The sequence below is a fragment of the Chiloscyllium punctatum genome, chromosome 1, assembly GCF_047496795.1.
Source record: "Chiloscyllium punctatum isolate Juve2018m chromosome 1, sChiPun1.3, whole genome shotgun sequence".
NCBI classification, from domain to species: Eukaryota; Metazoa; Chordata; class Chondrichthyes; order Orectolobiformes; family Hemiscylliidae; genus Chiloscyllium; species Chiloscyllium punctatum.
Window position 1 is genome coordinate 67,363,690 of NC_092739.1, and position 20,467 is coordinate 67,384,156.

Sequence of the window (20,467 nt, forward strand, 5' to 3'; positions counted from 1 at the left end):
AACTCTGCTACCTTAGTGTCATCTGCAAATTCGCTAACCCAAACTTTTACGTTGACATCCAGATCATTTATAAAAATGACAAATAGCAGAGGCCCCAAAACAGATCCTTGCGGCTCACCACTAGTAACTAAGCTCCAGGATGAACACTTCCCATCGACCACCACCCTCTGTCTTCTTTCAGCTAGCAAATTTATGATCCAAACCGCTAAATCACTTTCAATCCCAAAACTCTGTATTTTGTGCAATACTGGATTAGTGGTGCTGGAAGAGCACAGCAGTTCAGGCAGCATCCAACGAGCAGCGAAATCGACGTTTCGGGCAAAAGCCCTTCCTGATGAAGGGCTTTTGCCCGAAACGTCGATTTCGCTGCTCGTTGGATGCTGCCTGAACTGCTGTGCTCTTCCAGCACCACTAATCCAGTATTTGGTTTTCAGCATCTGCAGTCATTGTTTTTACCATTTTGTGCAATAGCCTACCGTGTGGAACCTTATCAAATGCCTTGCTGAAGTCCATATACGCCACATCAACCACTTTACCTTCATCCACTCGTTTTGTCACCTCCTCGAAGAACTCAATAAGGTTAGTTTGATATAACCTACTCCTCATAAAACCATGTTGATGATCCTCGATCAAATTATTCCTTTTCAGATGACTGTAAATCCTACCTCTTCTAACCTTTTCCAACAGCTTACCCACAACCGAAGTAAGGCTCTCTGGCCTATAATTACCAGGGTTATTCCAACTCCCCTTCTTAAACAAGGGAACAACATTTGCTATCCTCCAGTCTTCTGGCACTACTCCTGTTGACAATGATGACATAAAGATCGAAACTAAAGGCTCTGCAATCTCCTTCCTGGCTTCCCAGAGAATCCGAGAATAAATCCCATCCAGCCCAGAGGTCTTATCTATTTTCAGATCTTCCAAAATTGCTAAAATCTTCTCTGTCGCCTCAATCCCGTCTAATTTTGTAGTCTGTATCTCCATATTCTCACTAACAATATCCTTTTCCAATATGAATACCGATGAAAAGTATTCATTAAGCGCTTCCCCTTTGTCCTCAGATCCCACATGGCCCTAATCTTATTCCAGTCGTTCTTTTATTCCTGATATAGAGACCGTAGGATTTTCCTTGATCCTACCCACTAACAACTACTCATGTGACCTCGTGCCTCTTCTTAGTCCTCTCTTCAGAATTTTTTTCTGGATAACTTCAAAATCTCTCGCCCTGTAACTGAGCCTTCACATCTCATGCTCACATAAGCCACCGCCTTCCTCTTGACGAGAGCTTCAACTTCTTCAGTTAACCACGACTCCCTCTCTTGACCATTTCATCCCTGCCTGACAGGTACATACTTATCAAGGATACGCGGTAGCTGTTGCTTGAATAAGCTCCACATTTCAATTGTGCGCATCCCCTGCAGTTTCCTTCCCCATCCTATGCATTCTAAGTCTTATCAAATCTCATCATAATTGCCTTTTCCCCAGTTATAACTCTTGCCCTGCAGCCTATACTTATCCCTTTTTGTCACTAAAGTAAACATAACCGAATTATGATCACCATTATCAAAATGCTCACCTATCTCCAAATCTAACACCTGGCTGAGTTTATTTCCAGCACCAAATCCAATATGGCACCTCCCCTTGTTGACTTGTCTAATAAGCATCAAAGATGTTGTGGGGACCTAAGTTCAAATCCTATCATGGCAGGTGTGAAATTTGAATTCAATTTTAAAACGATTTCTAGAATTAAGAGTCTGGCCATGAAACCATTGTCAATTGTCAGAAAACCTCAACTGATTCACTAATGTCCCCGAAACGTCGATTTCGAAGCTACTTGGATACTGCCTGAACTGCTGTGCTCTTCCAGCACCACTAATCCAGAATCTGGTTTCCAGCATCTGCAGTCATTGTTTTTACCTCGTTGATTCACTAATGTCCTTGGGGGAAGGAAGTTGCCATCCTTACCTAGTCTAGCCTACATGTGACTGCAGACCCGCAGTAATGTGGTTGGCTCTGAACTGCCCTCTGGGCAACTCGGGATGGGTGATGCTCTCGTTCTGTGAATGAATAATAACAAAGATGTCCTGGATCTGAGATAATGACAAGCAAAGGAAGAAGACTGTGGTTTTTACTATGTTGCACCTATTCTAAAATAGCTTTTGCAAATAAAGAACAAGAACAAAAAAATTTACAACACAGGAATATAGGCTCTTCGGCCCTCCAAGCCTGCACTGATCCAGATCCTCTATCAAAACCTGTTGCCTACTTTCCAAGGATCTGTATTTCTCTGCTCCCTGCCCATTCATGCACCTGTCTTGATGCATCTTAATTGATGCTATCATGCCTGTCTCTACCACCTCCACTAGCAATGCATTCCAGACACCCACTACTCTCTGTATAAAGAACTTTCTACGCATATCTCCCTTAAACTTTTCCCCTCTCACTTTGAATTCATGGCCCCTACTAATTGAGTCCCCCACTCTGGGGGAATCCACGCTGTCTATACCTCCCATGAGTTTGTAGACCTCCATCAGGTCTCCCCTCAACCTCCATCTTTCTAATGAAAATAGTCCTAATCTACTCGACGTCTCTTCACAGCTAGTGCCTGCCATACCAGGCAACATCCTGATGAACCTCCTCTGCACTCTCTCCAAAGCATCCACATCCTTTTGGTAATGTGGCGACCAGAACTATACGCAGTATTCCAAATGTGGCTGGACCAAAGTCCTATGCAACTGTAAAATGACCTGCCAACTCTTGTACTCAATACCCCATCCAATAAAGGAAAGCGTGCCGAATGCCTCCTTGACCACTCTATCGACCTACATTGTCACCTTCCCTATACAATGGACCTGAACACCCAGATCCCACCATCAGTTTTCCTCAGGGCTGTTTCATTTACCATATAATTTGCCCAGATTGTACTCCATCTGTCATTTCTTCGCCCAACTCTCCAATCCATCTATATTCTGTTGCATTCTCTGACAGTCCCCTTCATTATCTGCTACTCCACCAATCTTAGTGTCATCTGAAAACTTGCTAATCAGATCTCCTGTACCATCCTCCAGATCATTTATGTATATCACAAACGACAGTGGTCCCAACATGGATCCCTGTGAAACACCACTGGTCACAGTTCTCCATTTTGAGACTATTCCTTTCCACTATTACTCTGTCTCCTGCTGCCCAGCCATTTCTCTAGCTAGCATACGCTGGACGCCACACACTTTCTCCATCAGCCTACCATGGGGAACCTTATCAAACACCTTACTGAAGTCCATGTATGTGACATCTACTGCCCTTCATTCATCAATCAACTTTGTCAATTCCTCTAAGAATTCTATTAAGTTGGTAAGACATAACCTTTCTGCACACAACCATGTTGCGCATCACTGATAAGCCCATTTTCTTCCAAATATAAATAGATCCGATCCCTCAGTATCTTCTCCAGCTTCCTTACCAGTGATGTCAGGCTCACTGTTCTATAATTGCCTGGATTATCCCTGTTACCCTTAAACAAGGGGGCAACATTAGCAATTCTCCAGTCCTCCAGGACCTTACCTGTGTTCAAGGATGTTGCAGAGATATCTGTTAAGGCCCCAGCTATTTCATCTTTCTTCCCTCAGTAACATGTGATAGATCCCATACGAACCTGAGGACTTGTCCGCCTTTAATGCCTTTTAGAATATGCAACACTTTCTCCTTCCTTATGCCACCTTGACTTGGAGTAATCAAACAGCTATCCCTAACCTCAACATAAGTCATGTCCGTTTGTTCTGTGAATACTGACGCAAAGTACTCATTAAGAACCTTACCCATTTTCTCTGACTCCACGTACAACTTACTTCCCTTGTCCTGAGTGGGCCAACCCTTTCTCTAGTTACTCTCATTGTCAATACTCCTGGGTCGCAAGTTTTCAGAATGATAGATGTTGACCTGACCTACAGCCTTTTGCTGTATCCAGCGCCTCCAGCTACTTGATGATCGTATTTGAAGTTTGGAATCCAAATTGATTGTGTGCATTGGAAGAGTCCACGATGAAACATACACTGAGCTCTTTTGAAAGAACATGGTTTCAAAAGCTTCAGTCTTGTTCTGTGCAATGACTTGGTAGGCTCTCACTGCATTCAGAATTGGGGATATTTATGAACAGCTTCCAGTTTACATTTGATTGTCTCGCCTCATTCAAGACTAGGTCTCCCTCCTATCGGAAGGATGTTGTGAAACTTGAAAGGGTTCAGAAAAGATTTACAAGGAAGTTGTCAAGGTTGGAGGATTTGAGCTGGAGGGAGAGGTTGAACAGGCTGTGGCCATTGTCCCTGGAGTGTTGGAGGCTAAGGGGTGACCTTATAGAGGTTTATAAAATCATGAGGGGTGTGGATAGATAAATAGGCAAGGTCTTTTTCCCTGGGGTGGGGGTGTCCAGAACTAGAGGGCATAGGTTTAGGGTGAGAAGGGGAAAACTTAAAAGGGACCAAAGGGGCAACTTTTTCATACAGAGGTTGGTGTACGCTTGGAACATATATATATGGAGTAGGTTTTTCCTGCTGGCTGGTTCCTTCAGTGTCTGCCAGAGGAAGTGGAGGAGGCTGGTACAATTACAATATTTAAAATGCTTCTGGATGGATATATGAATAGGAAGGGTTTAGAAGGATATTGGCCAAGTGTTGGCAGATGGGACTAGATTAATTCAGGTGGACGAGTTGGACTGAAGGGTCTGTTTCCGTGCTGTACATCTCTGACTGAATGACTAGATGTAGCAGGGCTGCACAGCTTTGAACATATGTTTGTTGTGGAATCACCTGCCTCTCTTTTAACCTGTTATGGCTTCTATTTAGCATTCAATAAGTCATGTATTATATCTTAACAAAGTTGACACTGCGTTTTCAGATGTGCCAGGGTGCTGCTGGCATGCTGTCTTTCATTCCTCACTGAATCAAGGTTGGTCTTCCATCTTGCTGATAGTGCAGGATATGAGATTACAGATAGTGGTTTAATGTAATTTTGTTGCTGTCAATAACCATGAAGCACTTCGAGCTTTGAGTTGCAGTTCAGATTTGAGTCTGTTCCATTCAGCGCTGTAGTAGTTCTGCACATCTCATGGAGATGTACAGAAAGGCAAAGGACCCTTCGGTCCAACTCATCCATGCCGACCAGGTATCCTCAGTTAGTCCAGTCCCATTTGCCTGCATTTGGTCCCTATCACTCTATTATACATTTTTGTTGTGTTTATGAAGATAGATATGAGGTGGTCACTTCTACCAACTCACTGGCTGACGAGTGCATCAGAAACTCTTATATGGAGTAGGTTTTTCCTGCTGGTTGGTTCCTTCAGTGTCTTGGCAGATATGTCTTTAAGGATTGAGGCAGCACTGCTCTCATTTTCAAATGGAAAGTCATTGCTTCTTTTGAAAGTACTTAACAACTTTGAAAATTTGTCAGAATTTTCCAGAGATGTTTGTCTGTTCTGCCTTTTGTGTAAAATGTACATTAACTTAAAATCTCAGCAGCAAAGGTTTCAACAGAAAATAATTCTGTTTTACATTGCAAAACTTATTTATACATCTCTATCATACTGACTTTCCAGCTCTTTTTAATGACTAAAGTTAGATTTTTATCCAGTTTTCTCTGGTTCCAACCTGTTTAAACATTAGCTTACCCAGAATATTGCAATCTGTATACTTGTTCATATTTTCTGTATTGCTCACCTTGGCCAAACGTCTTCATGCTCATGGAGTGATCTCAATCAAAGCTTACCCTGAAATCTACTAGTTGCTTGTACATCCACTGATTCTATGTTTGCTTGCTTGTTCTCTAGTTTACCATTACTGTCTAGAACTTCAGCATATTGACCGTGGCATTTTTTCCCTTTTAAATAACCTTGGAGATATTCCTCTTCAGTTGTGTTTTTACCTCTCTTGCTCCTCTTTTCCTACCTCTCTTCTAATTGAGGTCTACCATCATGCAGAGACATTTTTTACTTGAAATGTAATGGACGTGTAAGACATAGAACATAAACATTATAACTTCGGCCCTTGATGTTGTGCCGACCTGTGGAGCCAATCTGAAGCCTGTCTATCTTGCCCTATTCAATTTTCATCCATCTGTTTATCCAGTGACCATTTAAATACCCTTAAAACTGGCGAGTCTATGACAATTGCAGGCATGGCATTTCACGCCCCTGCTACTGAGTAAAGAAACCACCTCTGACATCTGTCCTATATCTATCACCCCTCAATTTAAAGCTATGACCCTTCATGCTAGCCATCACCATCCGAGGAAAAAGGCTCTCACTGTCCACCCTATCTAATCCTATGATTATCTTTTTATGTCTCAATCAAGTCCCCTCTTAACCTTCTTCTCTCTAATAACAGCCTCAAGTCCCTCAGCCTTTCCTCATAAGACCTTCCCTCCATATTAGGCAACAAATTGTAAATCTCCCCTGAATACTTTCCAAAGTTTCCATATCTTTCCTTTTAAATCATTGACCAGAACTGTACTCAATACTCTTTAAGTGTGACCGCACCAGAGTTTTGTACAGCTGCAACATGACTTTGTGGCTTTGAAACACAACTAAATCCCTCTACCAATAAAAGCTGCCATACAGTATGCTATCTTAACAACACTGTTGAACTGGGTGGCAACTTTCAGGGATCTATGTACATGGGCACCGAGATCTCTGTTCATCTACACTGCCAAGAATCTTGCCATTAGCCCAGTGCTCTTTATTCCTGTTGCTCCTTCCAAAGTGAATCGCCTCACACCTTTCCGTATTAAATTCCATTTGCCACCTCTCAGCCCAGCTCAACAGCTTATCTATGTCTCTCTGTAACCTGCAACATCCTTCGGCAGAGTCCACAACTCCACTATATTCCATGCTTTCGTAGTTTGTGCAATAACCTACCATGGGGAACCTTATCAAATGCTTACTGAAATTTATATACACCACATCAACTGCTTTATCCTCATCCACCTGTTTGTTCACCTTCTCCAAAGAACTCGAAGGTTTGTGAGACGCGACCTACCCTTCACCAAACCATGTTGACGATCCCTAATCAACTTGTTCCTCTCCAGATGATTATAAATCCTACCTCTTATAACCTTTTCCAACACTTTACTCGCAACTGAAGTAAGGCTTACTGGTGTATAATTGCCAAGGTTGTCCCTACTCCCCTTCTTGAACAAGTGGACAACGTTTTCTATCCTCCAGTCTTCTAGCACTGTTCCTTTAGACAATGATGACATAAAGATCAAAGCCAAAGACTCTGCAATCTCCTCCCTAGCTTCCCAGCAAATCCTAGGATAAATCCTGGCCAGCCCAGGGGACTTCTGTTTTTTCCATACTTTCCAGAATTGCTAACACCTTCCCCCTAGTGAACCTCAATTCCGTCTAGTCTAGTAACCTGTATCCCAGTATTCTCCTTGACACCATTGCTATTTTTCTAGTATGAATACTGATGAAAAATATTTATTTAATGCTTCTCCTATCTCCTTGGACTCTGGGCGGCACAGTGCTTAGCACTGCTGCCTCAGCGCCAGAGACCAGAGTTCAATTCCTGCCTCAGGGAACTGTCTGTATGGAGTTTGCACATTCGCCCAGTGTCTGCGTGGGTTTCCTCTGGGTGCTCCAGTTTCCTCCCACAGTCCAAAAATGTGCAGGTTAGGTGAATTGGCCATGCTAAATTGCCCGTAGTGTTAGGTGAAGGGGTAAATGTAGGGCAATGGGTCTGGGTGGGTTGCTCTTTGGAGGGTCAGTGTGGACTTGTTGGGCCGAAGGGCCTGTTTCCACACTGTAGGGAATCTAACCTAATCACCCACAACTTCCCACTACTGCCCTTGATTGCCTAATCTACTCTAGTCATTCTTTTTATTCCTGATATTCCCTATAGAAAGTCTTATGGTTTTCCTTGATCCTATCTGCCAAAGACTTCTCGTGTCCCCTCCTGGCTTTTCTTAGCTCTCTCTTTAGGTCTTTCCTGGCTAACTTGTAACTCTCAGGCCCACTAACTGAGGCTTCATGCCTCATCCTCACATAAGCCTCCTTCCACTTGACAAGGTTAAACTTCCTTAGTAAACCACGGCTCTCCCTCTCGACCACTTCCTCCCTGCCTAACAGGTACATACTTATCAAGGACACTCAGTAGCTGTTCTTTGAATAAAGCTCCACATTTCAATTGTGCCCATCCCCTGCAGTTTCCTTCCCCATCCTGTGCATTCTACGTCTTGTCTTAACGGCATCATAGTTGCCTTTTCCCCAGTTATAACTCTTGCCCTGCGGTCTATACTTATCCCTTTTTGTCACTAAAGTAAACATAACCGAATTGTGGTTGCTATCACCAAAGTGCTCACCGACCTCCAAACCTAACACCTAGCTGGTTCATTCCCCAGTACCAAATCCAATGTGGCCTCAAGCCTCGATAAACCTCCTGCACACATTGGGCAAAAATTGACCAATCTAAACTACTTGAATTATAGTATTTCCGGTCAGTATTTGGAAAGATAACAACTATCCTGTTACAGTTGCTCCTATCCAGAATCATCTTTGCAATCCTTTCCTCTGCATCTCTGGAACTATTCCTGCTGGCTGGTGCACTTCTGCGACCTTCAAATCATATTTCTGACGCCTGGACACTGGAACTACAATTTAACTTCCCATCCCCCTGCTGAAATTAGTTTAAACCCTCCCGAAGAGCATTAGCAAATTCCACCCCTCAGGATATTGGTACCCTTCTAGTTCAGGTGTATATCATCCTGTTTGTAGAGGTCTCACCTACTCCAGAATGACCCCCCAATTATCCAGGTATCCGAAAACCACCCTCCTGCACTGTTCCTATAGCCACGTGTTCAACTCCTCTTTCTTCCTATTCCTTGCCTCGCCAAACTTTGGCATGAGTAACAAACTAGAGATTATAACGCTGTTTGTTCTAGCTCCAAGCTTCCACCCTAGCTCCCTGAATTTCTGTCTTAAAGCCCCATCACTTTTACTACCTATGTAGTTTGTTCTCTTGTGGACCACAACTTGGGGCTGCTGCACCACGTCCTCCCACTCGATGATCCCAGAAGCACGAACCCTGGCATCTGGGAGGCAACACACAGTGAGTCTTCCTCGTTCCCACAGAACCTCCTATCTGTCATCCTAACTGTGGAGTCCCGAATGTCTAATGTTCTGCTCCTCTATCCCCTTCACTTCTTAGCAACAGGGACAGACTCTGTCCCTGATACATAAACTGGAAGAAAATAACCTTCTTTGTCAAATTTAAGCCAGTCTGGTATTTTGGAACTATTTTTGTCAGTTGACAGGTACTGTTGTATAGTAATTTGACTGTTGCTTGTGGATTCTGAGTTTCAGTTGTTTTATCTATGGACATGATTCTGATTGTGATTTCAAATGTAACTTGCAGCATAGAATTCTGATTCCTCTACTTTGGAGTCCCAATTATGTTTTGGGCCCAACATAACCTTTTCACTTACAAATTTTTGTCAAAATAACTTTTTGCGTGAATAAGTTTCACTCAATAATAGAATAATACTCTAATTTTAATGGGAATTCACAAGGGAAAATGAAATTTGTCCCTTGCAAATTTACCTATACAGCAAGTTGGATGTTCTGTTGGTCAAAACTTTCCAGCAATGTCACCATATTCTTCATGTCACTAAGCAAAGGGAAGACAGTAGCACAGTTACAATTTCACTGTCCTAGTAATCCAGATTCCAAATAGGTTTAAGCCCCCCGATGGAAGCTGGTGGAATTTAAATTCTATTAATCTGGTATTAAAATATAATTTCGTAGTCAACATTAGTGATTATCGCTGACATTAAAAATTCACCTGGATCACAACTGTCCTATGGGGAAGAAACCTGTCATCCTTACCCTGTTGGGCTTATGTGACTTCAGATCCAGTATAATGTGATTGACTCTTAACTGCCCTATCAAATCACATTTTCTTTCCAACCACAGACTGGGACTGCCATAGTGTTAAGGGTTTAGATGGAGTGGAATTTAAGTGTATACAAGACAATTTTCTGATTCAGTATGTGGATGTACCTGTTAGAGCAGGTGCAAAACTTGACTTACTCTTGGGAAATAAGGCAGGGCACGTGACTGAGGTGTCAGTGAGGGAGCACTTTGGGGCTAGCAACCATAATTCTATTAGATTTAAAATAATGACGGAAAAGGATAGACCAGATCTAAAAGTTGAAGTTCCAAAAGCTGAGAAAGGCCAGTTTTGACAGTATTAGGCAAAACTTTCGAAAGCTTATTGGGGGCAGATGTTCGCAGGTAGAGGGACGGCTGAAAATGGGAAGCCTTCAGAAATGGTATTCCTGTCAGGGTGAAAGGGAGGGCTGGTAGGTATCGGGAATGCTGGATGACTAAAGAAATTTGAGGGTTTGGTTAAGAAAAAGGAGGAATCATATGTAAGGTATAGACAAGATAGATAGAGTGAATCCTTAGAGTATAAAGGAAATAGAAATATACTTAAGAGGGAGATCAGGAGGGCAGAAAGGGAACATGAGATAGCTTTGGCAAATAGAATTAAGGAGAACCCAAAGGGCTTTTACATTAAGGACAAAAGGTTAACTAGGGAGAGAATAGGGCCCCTCAAAGGTTAGCAAGGCGGCCTTTGTGTGGAGCCGCAGAAAATGGGGGAGATACGAAATGAGTATTTTGCATCAGTATTTACTTTGGAAGAGGATATGGAAGATATAGACTGCAGGGAAATAGATGGTGACATCTTGCAAAATATCCATATTACAGAGGAGGAAGTGCTGGATGTCTTGAAACTGGTAAAAGTGGATAAATCCCCAGGACCTGATCAGGTGTACCCTAGAAATCTGTGGGAAGCTAGAGAAGTGATTGCTGGGCTTTTTGCTGAGATATTTGTATCATCGATAGTCACAGATGAGTTGCTGGAAGACTGTTTAAGAACAGTGATAAGGACAAGCCAGGGAACTATAGACCAGTGAGCCTGACGTTGGTGTGGGCAAGATGTTGGAGGGAATCCTGAGGGACAGGATATACATGTATTTGGAAAGGCAAGGACTGATTCAGGATAGTCAACATGGCTTTGTGCGTGGGAAATCATGTCTCAAACTTGATTGAGTTTTTTTGAGGAAGTAACAAAGAGGATTGATGAGGGTAGAGTGGTAGATGTGATTCATGTGGACTTTGCTAAGATGTTCCACAAGGTTCCCCATGGGAGACTGGTTAGCAAGGTTAGATCTCATGGAATACAGGAAGAACTAGCCATTTGGATACAGAACTGCTCAAAGGTAGAAGACAGAGGGTGGTGGTGGAGGGTTTTTTTTCAGACTGGAGGCCTGTGACCAGTGGAGTGCCACAAGGATCGGTGCTGTGTCCTCTGCTTTTTGTCATTTACATAAATGATTTGGATGCGAGCATGAGATATACAGTTTGTTAGTTTGCAGATGACCCCAAAATTGGAGGTGTAGTGGACAGCGAAGAGGGTTACCTCAGATTACAACAGGATCTGGACCAGATGGGCCAATGGGCTGGGAAGTGGCAGATGGAGTTTAATTCAGATAAATGCGAGGTGCTTCATTTTGGGAAAGCAAGTGTTAGCAGGACTTAGACACTTAATAATAAGATCCTAGGGAGTGTTGCTGAACAAATAGACCTTGGAGTGCAGGTTCATAGCTCCTTGAAAGTGGAGTTGCAGGTAGATAGGATAGTGAAGAAGGAGTTTGGTATGCCTACCTTTATGGTCAGAGTATTGAGTACAGGAGTTGGGAGGTCATGTTGCGGCAATACAGGACATTGGTTAGGCCACTGTTGGAATATTGCGTGCAATTCTGGTCTCCTTCCTATCAGAAAGATGTTGTGAAACTTGAAAGGGTTCAGAAAAGATTTACAAGGATGTTGCCAAGGTTGGAGAAGTTGAGCTATAGGGAGAGGCTAAATAGGCCGGGGCTGTTTTCCCTGCAGCGTCGGAGGCTGAGGGGTGACCTTTATAGAGGTTTACAAAATTATGAGGGGCATGGATGGGGTAAATAGGCAAAGTCTTTTCCCTGGGATTGTGGAGTCCAGAACTAGAGGGCATAGGTTTAGGGTGAGAGGGGAAAGATAGAAAAGAGACCTAAGGGGCAACTTTTTCACACAGAGGGTGGTATGTGTATGGAACGAGCTGCCAGAGGACGTGGTGGAGGCTGGTACAATTGCAACATTTAAGAGGCATTTGGATCGGTATATGAATAGGAAGGGTTTGGAGGAATATGGGCTGGGTGCTGGCAGGTGGGACTAGATTGGGTTGGAATATCTAGTCGGCATGGACGGGTTGGACTGAAGGGTCTGTTTCCATGTTGTACATCTCTATGACTCTATGGCTCAAGGGCAATTAAGGATGAACAACAAACGCCAGTCTTACCAGTGCAGCCCACACCTTGTGAAAAAATAATGGGAGAAGAAAAGACATTTTACGAATGCAGTTTACAGGTTCTTGTGTTATTATTTTCAATATTTAACAGTAGAAAAATTTCTCAAGAAGTAATCGTGCAATTGGCTCAGTTTAATAAGTAATGATTTAATTTTACCTAATTTGTTGTTACCATCTTTTCTCCCTGGTGTGTAAAGCTCAGTTGTGATGTTCAATTGCTAATCTGTTTCTGTTCAAAAGGCAGTTGAATAAGCACACCAGGTTGGCTAAAGGCTAATTACTGTTAGAAATTTTCATAAGTTGGTAAGTGCTTGCTATCTCTTGAAGAGATGAGATTATCCTCAAGGTCAAATAATCACAAAAATGCCTGGTTTTCATTAATGCTGTGCATTGATGTTGTTGAGTTGTGACTTGATATTTTAAAGTGTTAGATGTAGTCTATGAACAATACATTGGAAAAACCTTGCAAGGTCCCATGGTTGCATTCCTCCCCCACGTTTTTGCTTTGAACTATGTTTCAGCACTACTACTTTGCCTTGCAGCAATGTTTAAGAATGTGAGTAAAGTGTACCAGTGATGGTTGACATTGATCTGTAGACCTTATTTGTCTAAACAACACTAAGTCGTTCAGACCTAAAATGTGAATCTTTGACCATGGGGCAAGTGAGGAAATATTTTTGAGTCTGTTTTTGTTGCCTTGTTTGTTTTCTTACTTCTGTTGTAATGTTTAAAAAAAATTCCTCAAAATTTGTTTATTTTGTGGCATTACAAAGTGCACATAACTAACTCCTTCTATGTGAGTTTAAATTTGTTCTCCAAGCCACCATGTAAATAAGGTCTCCAAATCCAAATCAAACTTGATAGTTTGTTCTGTTCCTATCACTGTAGGATTAGTGCCCCTGTAAGCAAACTGAGGATATGTCAATAGTAGTTGACATATTTTCTAAAGTTTTCTGAAAATTATTTTAGTATCTTCCTAAATTATTTGACGATCAGACGGAGATGAATGTTTTGAGGTGCCGTACCATACAAGGCTACAGGCGAAGACCTAAAAAATGGGATTTGAAAAGATGGATATTTAGAGTCATTTAGAGTACAGCATGGGGACAGACCCTCTGGTCCAACCCATCCATGCTGACCAGATATCCTAACTAATCTAGTCCCATTTGCCAGTGCTTGGCCCATATCCCTCTTAAACCCTTCCTATTTTAAACCCTTCTACCCATCTGGAAGCCTTCTAAATCTTTAGCCTCTGGCAGCTCATTCCATAAATGCACTACCCTTTGTGTGAAAACATTGCTCCTTAAGTCCCTTGTAAGCTTTCCTCCCCTTATCCATAACCTATGCCCTCTAGTTCTGAACTCTTCCACCCCAGGGAAAAGACCTTGTCTATTTAGTCTATCTGTGCCCCTCATGATTTTATAAACCTCTCTAAGGTCACCCTCAACGTCTGACGCACCAGGAACAACAGCCCCAGCCTATTCGGCCTCTCTCTATAGCTCAAACCATCCAACCCTGGCAACATCCTTGTAAATCTTCTCTGAACCCTTTCAAATTTCACAACACCCTTCCGATAGGAGGGAGACCAGAATTGCATGCAATATTCCAAAAGTGGCTTAACCAATGTCCTGTACAGCCGCAAACTGACCTGCCAACTGCTATACTCCATGCTCTGATCAATACAGGAAAGCATACCAAACGCCGCCTTCACTATCCTATCTAACTGCGACTCCACTTTCAAGGAACTATGAACCTGCGCTCCGAGGACTCTCTGTTCAGCAACACTCCCCAGGACCTTACCATTAAGTGTATAAGTCCAGCCATGATTTGTCTTTGCAAAATGCAGCACCTCATATTTATTTAAATTAAACTCCATCTGCCACTCGGTCCATTGGCCCGTCTGATCAAGATCCTCTTGTACTTTGAGGTTACCTTCTTTGATGTCCAGTACACTTCCAATTTTAGTGTCGTCTGCAATCTTGGTAATTATACCTCCTATGTTCTCATTTAAATTATTTATATAAATGACTAGAAGCAGTGGACCCAGCACCAATCCTTGTGGCACATTGCTGGTCGCAGGCCTCCAGTTTGAAAGGCCACACTCTGTCTTTGAATCAGATTTGTATCCTAATATCTAGTTCTTCCTGTATTCCAACTGATTTAATCTTGGTAACCAGTCTATTGTGAAGAACTTTGTCAAATTCCTTACTGATGTCAAATAGATCATGTCCACCGCTCTGCCCTTAACAATCTTCTTTGTTATTTCTTCAAAAACTGAAATAATTGCGATGTTGGAATGCAGAAATTGCTGAAAAATCTCAGCATGTCTCATAGCATCTGTGGAAAGAAATCAGAGTTAACGCTTCAGATCCAGTGACCCTCAGTTCTGAGGAAAGGTCACTGGACTCTAAGCGTTAACTCTACTTTCTCTGCGTAGATGCTGCTAGACCTGAGCTTTTGTAGCGATTTCTGCTTTGGTTTGTGATGAATATTTGAAGACTGGTGTGGACGTGATGAGCTCACATGCCTCTTGTTGTAAAGAAGAAAAAACTCTGACTCTCTATGACTCTATGGACTATGCTTCTCTATAGGCAGCACCTTGCCCTGACTAATGATAGAGGCATTCTCATGTGAAGTTGAGGCTGTAGGTGTTGATTGGTGCTAAAATGGGATGTATGATGTCTAACAACTTGGCCAAATAGTATCTCACTCTTAAAAACCAAAGAACTGTAGATGCTGGAAAATAGAAACAAAAACAGAAATTCCTGGAAAAACTCAGGATGTCTGGCGACAGGGCAGAGTTGATGTTTCAGGTCCAATGAGCCTTTTCCAAACAGGTTCTGATGACTGGTCATTGGACCTAGAGCAGAATTATTGCTTCGTCTCCAGAGATGCTGCCAGTCCTCCTGAGCTTTACCGGTAATTTGTTTTGTTTCTAATATCCTATTCTTGCTATTCGTGCTTCATGCCAGTCAGTGCGTAAAATGTTTTAGAATCTATTGTTGAGACTCCTTTAACAATACATTAGGAAGTCACACTGGGAGCCAAGTCTGAAACTGATGCAAACTGTTCTTATGTATACTGCTGTGACAAAGGCAGGTCAGAGGTAAGTGTTCTGCGCCAAGTAACACTCCTTCTGTTTTCTACGTACCAGTTCACTGTCTGCAATGCACAAATCTGGAGTATGATAGAATCCTTTCCACTAGTCTGGATGGATGAGGCTCCACCAACACTTGATGTGGGACAAAGCAGGATAAGTCTGCTTGTTTGGCACCCTACTCATCACTGTCAGTGTTAACTTTCTTTGCCACTGCCACACAATGGCAGGTGAGTGTGCCATCTGCAAGATGCACAGCAGAAATTCATTAAGGCTCTTTTTAACAACACCTTCCAAATCTGTGACCTCTACCACTTGGAAGGGCAATGTAACAGATGCGTGGGAACACTATTGCCTGCAAGTTTCCCTCAAAGCCTCTCACCATCCTGACTTGGAACTATTTTATCATTCCTTCACTGTGACTGGATCAGAATCCTTAAACTTAGTGTCTAATAACTCTGTGAGTGAGTCTCAAGGATCGCAGTGGTTTCGAGAAAGATGCTCACCACCATCTATAGGGCTATTAAGAAAGAACAGTAAATGCTTTTATGCTAGAGGTATCCACATTCCCATGGATTAATTTAAAAAATCAGCCTAATGTTTACAAAACACATTAAAAATTTTGTGACAAAACTACTAGGAGGTCAAGGAAAATAGTATAAGACTTGAATTTTCAAAAAGCGTTTGATAAGATGTGGTGCAAAAGGTTAATGTGCAGCATTTGGGCTTATAGAGCTGGGATTACTAATTTAGCATAATTGGGGGATTGATTGCTGGCAGAGTGCAGGAGAGTTTCCTGACACAATATGTAGATAAGCCAACAAGAGGTGAGGCCATACTGGATTTGGTTCTGGGTAACGAACCAGGCCAGGTATTAGAACTAGAGGTAGGTGAGCACTTTGGGGACAGTGACCACAATTCGGTGATTTTTACTCTAGTGATGGAGAGGGATAAGTGTGTACTACAGGGCAAGAGTTATAGCTGGGGGCAGGGAAATTATGATGCGTTGAGGCATGACTTAGGATGTGTGGATTGGAAAAGTAGATTCCAAGGCAAGAGCGTAATTGATATGTGGAACTTGTTCAAGGAGCAACTATTGAGTGTCCTTGATAAGTACGTACCTATCAGGCAGGGAGGAAAGGGTCGTGTGAGGGAGCCGTGGTTTAATAAGGAGTTGGAATCCCTTGTTAAATGGAAGAGGGCGGCCTTTGTAAAGATGAGGCGTGAAGGTTCAATAGGGGCGATTGAGAGTTATAAGGTAGCCCGGAAGGACCTGAAGAGAGAGCTAAGAGCAGCAAGGAGGGGACATGAAAGGTCCTTAGTTGGTAGGATTAGGGAAAACCCTAAGGCTTTCTATAGGTATGTTAGGAATAAAAGAATGACTAGGGAAGGAATAAGTCCAATCAAGGATAGTAATGGGAAGTTGCGTGTGGAGGCTGAAGAGTTTGGGGAGGCGCTGAATGAATACTTTTCGTCAGTATTCACTCAGGAACAGGACATTGTTGTCGATATGAATACTGAGGCACGAATAAGTAGAATGGATGGCTTTGAGATATGTAGAGAAGAGGTGTTGGAAATTCTGGCAAGGGTGAAAATAGATAAGTCCCCTGGGCCTGATGGCATTTATCCTAGGATTCTCTGGGAAGCAAGGGAGGAGATTGCAGAGCCATTGGCCTTGATTTTTGTGTCCTCTTTGTCGACAGGAGTAGTGCCAGAGGACTGGAGGCTAGCAAACGTGGTTCCCTTGTTCAAGAAGGGGAGTAGGGATAATCCTAGTAACTATAGGCCAGTGAGTCTCACTTCTGTTGTGGGCAAAGTCTTAGAGAGAATTGTAAGGGATAGGATTTATGCACATCTGGATAAGAATGATGTGATCAAGGATAGTCAGCATGGTTTTGTGAAGGGCAGGTCGTGCCTCACAAACCTTATTGAATTCTTTGAGAAGGTGACTAAGGAGGTAGATGAGGGGAAAGCGGTAGATGTGGTATATATGGATTTTAATAAGGCGTTTGATAAGGTCCCCCATGGTAGGCTACTGCAGAAAATACAGAGATATGGCATAGAGGGTGAGTTGGAGGTTTGGATTAGGAATTGGCTCTCTGGAAGAAGACAGAGGGTAGTAGTTGATGGCAAAGGTTCATCTTGGAGTGCCGTCACTAGCGGTGTTCCGCAAGGATCTGTTTTGGGACCATTGCTGTTTGTCATTTTTATAAATGACCTGGAGGAAGGGTTAGAAGGTTGGGTGAGCAAGTTTGCGGATGATACGAAAGTCGGAGGAGTTGTAGACAGTGAGGAAGGATATGGTAGGTTACAGCGGGATATAGAGAAGCTGCAGAGCTGGGCAGAAAGGTGGCAAATGGAGTTCAATGTAGTTAAGTGTGAAGTGATTCACTTTGGTAAGAGTAATAAAAAGATGGATTACTGGGCTAATGGTAGACTACTTGGTAGTGTGGAAGAGCAGAGGGATCTTGGTGTCCATGTACACAGATCTCTGAAAGTTGCCACCCAGGTAAATAGTGCAGTGAAGAAGGCATATGGCGTACTGGCTTTTATTGGTAGAGGAATTGAGTTCCGGAGTCCTGAGGTCATGCTGCAGTTGTATAGGACTCTGGTGCGGCCGCATCTGGAATATTGTGTGCAGTTTTGGTCGCCATACTATAGGAAGGATGTGGAGGCACTGGAACGGGTGCAGAGGAAGTTTACCAGGATGTTGCCTGGTATGGTAGGAAAATCCTATGAGGAAAGGCTGAGGCACTTGGGGTTGTTTTCATTGGAGAAAAGAAGGTTTAGGGGTGATTTGATAGAGGTGTACAAGATGATTAGGGGGTTAGATAGGGTTGACAGTGAGAACCTTTTTCCACGTATGGAGTCAGCTATTACAAGGGGGCATAGCTTTAAATTAAGGAGGGGTAGATATAGGACTGATGTTAGGGGTAGGTTCTTCACTCAGCGAGTTGTAAGTTCATGGAATGCCCTGCCAGTAGCAGTAGTGGACTCTCCCTCTTTATGGGTATTTAAGCAGGCATTGGATAGGTATATGGAGGATAGTGGGTTAGTGTAGGTTAGGTGGGCTTTGATCGGCGCAACATCGAGGGCTGAAGGGCCTGTACTGCGCTGTATTCTTCTATGTTCTATGTTCTATAAGAGTATGAATAAATTGTGCATTTCAAATTGGCAAGCTCAACATCCCTTTTCCTCCCCTCTCTTCTTGCTCTTGTTCCCCTTGCTGTCCTTCCCCTGACTTTGTAGTTTTATTTTCTGTTTTCTGACATTTTATTTTTAGCTTACTTTATCACAATCCAAAACTTCACAGAATCTCTGGACAGCATTAGTGCAAAATAATGCAACTTCCAAACACACTCTTGTTTGAAGTTGCTTCTCAATTATTTCAGTAAAAATACACCCTAAAATGATGCAACTGTGTTTCCTTGTTAATCATCAATAAGTCTAAGAAACATGTTGCAGTTTATTCATTTAATTAGTTTCTGAATTCCTGTTGCATTCTCTTCTTATTTATGAATAGTTGGATTATATTAACATGATCTGTGTGCTGCTGGCCTTCTGTGACTGAAACAAAAATCTTATGAGTACAGAATAAGAAAAATGTCATTAAAACATGCTTTTTCATTAATGTTTTGGAATTTTAACTTTTATCTTTTTTTTGTGTTTTTAAGACGAGCAAAAATCAAATCAAAGTAGAACTCGTAGATGAAAACTTTACAGAATTGAGGGGCGAGATTGCAGGGCCTCCTGACACACCATATGAAGGTAAATGCCAGTGGTATTCTCTGAATTGTAAGTATGGATACTAAAGACTAATTAAAATTAGTTGATATGTTTGTACCCTATTCATCTGTATGTAAAGAACACTGAAGTTTTTCCCTGATGTTTGATGGAAATAAAAGGTAACTCTTCAGTGACTCATTTTTGTAGAAGAATAGGTTGTTAAATTGTTGAAATTAATCTTAAACAAGTTTATGCTGCTTTTTGGGAAGACCTCTTTGTGGCTTCCTTCTTCTAAAAAAAAGGATGTTTTTAAGGAAGGAGGCATTTGGTACGCTTGTCTTTATTGGTCAATGCATTGAGTAAAGGAGTTGAAAGGTCCTGCTGTGGCTGTACAGGGCATGGGTTAGACCACTTTTGGAATACTGTGTTCAATTCTGGTCTCCCTGCTATCGGAAGGATGTTGTCAAACTTGAAAGATTTCAGGAAAGATTTACAAGGATGTTGTCGGTTGGAGGGTTTGAGCTATAGAGAGGCAAAATAGGCTGTGGCTATTTTCCCTCGAGTGTTGAAGACTGAGGAGTGACCTTACAGGGGTTTATAAAATCATGAGGGGCATGGATAGGATGAATAGCCAAGGCCTTTCCCCGAGGTAGGTGGAGTCCAAAACTAGAGAGCTTAGGTTTAAGGTGACAGGGGAAAGATTTAAAAGGGACCTAAGGAACAACCTATCCATGCAGAGGGTCGCACATGTATGGAATGAGCTGCGAGAGGAAGTGGGGAGGTTGGTACAATTACATGATTTAAAAGGCATCTGGATGGGTATGTGAATAAGAAGGTTTTAGAGGGATATGAACCAATCGCTGGTAAATGGGACTAGATTAATTTAGGATATCTGGTCGGCATGGATGAGTTGGACCAAAGGGTCAGTTTCTATGATGTACAGTTATATGACTCAAATAGAAAAGTCATTAGGCCGCATGATACATGTCCAAGGAGATTGAAAAATGTTTGAGGATGAAGAGAGAAGCAATGGCGGAGATCATATATTTTCCAGAAACTTTTGAAAATCTGAAATGACGCATTGAACTAGAGAATGGCAAATATTACATCTGAGTAAACACGAGAAAAGGATAATCCTGTCATCCATCGGCCAAATTAGTCTAGTTTTCATTGTGGATAAGTATCAATATTCTATAAGGAAATTAATAAGCATCGCTTAAAAATAAAAGCTAATCAGATTTTTAAGAGTTGT

General features: G+C 42.3%; 1 protein-coding gene across 1 annotated transcript in view; it reads left to right on the top strand.

The window, feature by feature from the left end:
• The window catches only part of ube2kb (ubiquitin-conjugating enzyme E2Kb (UBC1 homolog, yeast)), a 101,136-nt gene that overhangs the window by 12,399 nt on the left and 68,270 nt on the right, over positions 1–20,467 (top strand). Inside the window, exon 2 of the mRNA XM_072567815.1 lies at positions 19,164–19,257. Coding sequence (XP_072423916.1) covers positions 19,164–19,257 — 94 coding nt within the window. The remainder of the gene's footprint in view (positions 1–19,163; positions 19,258–20,467) is intronic.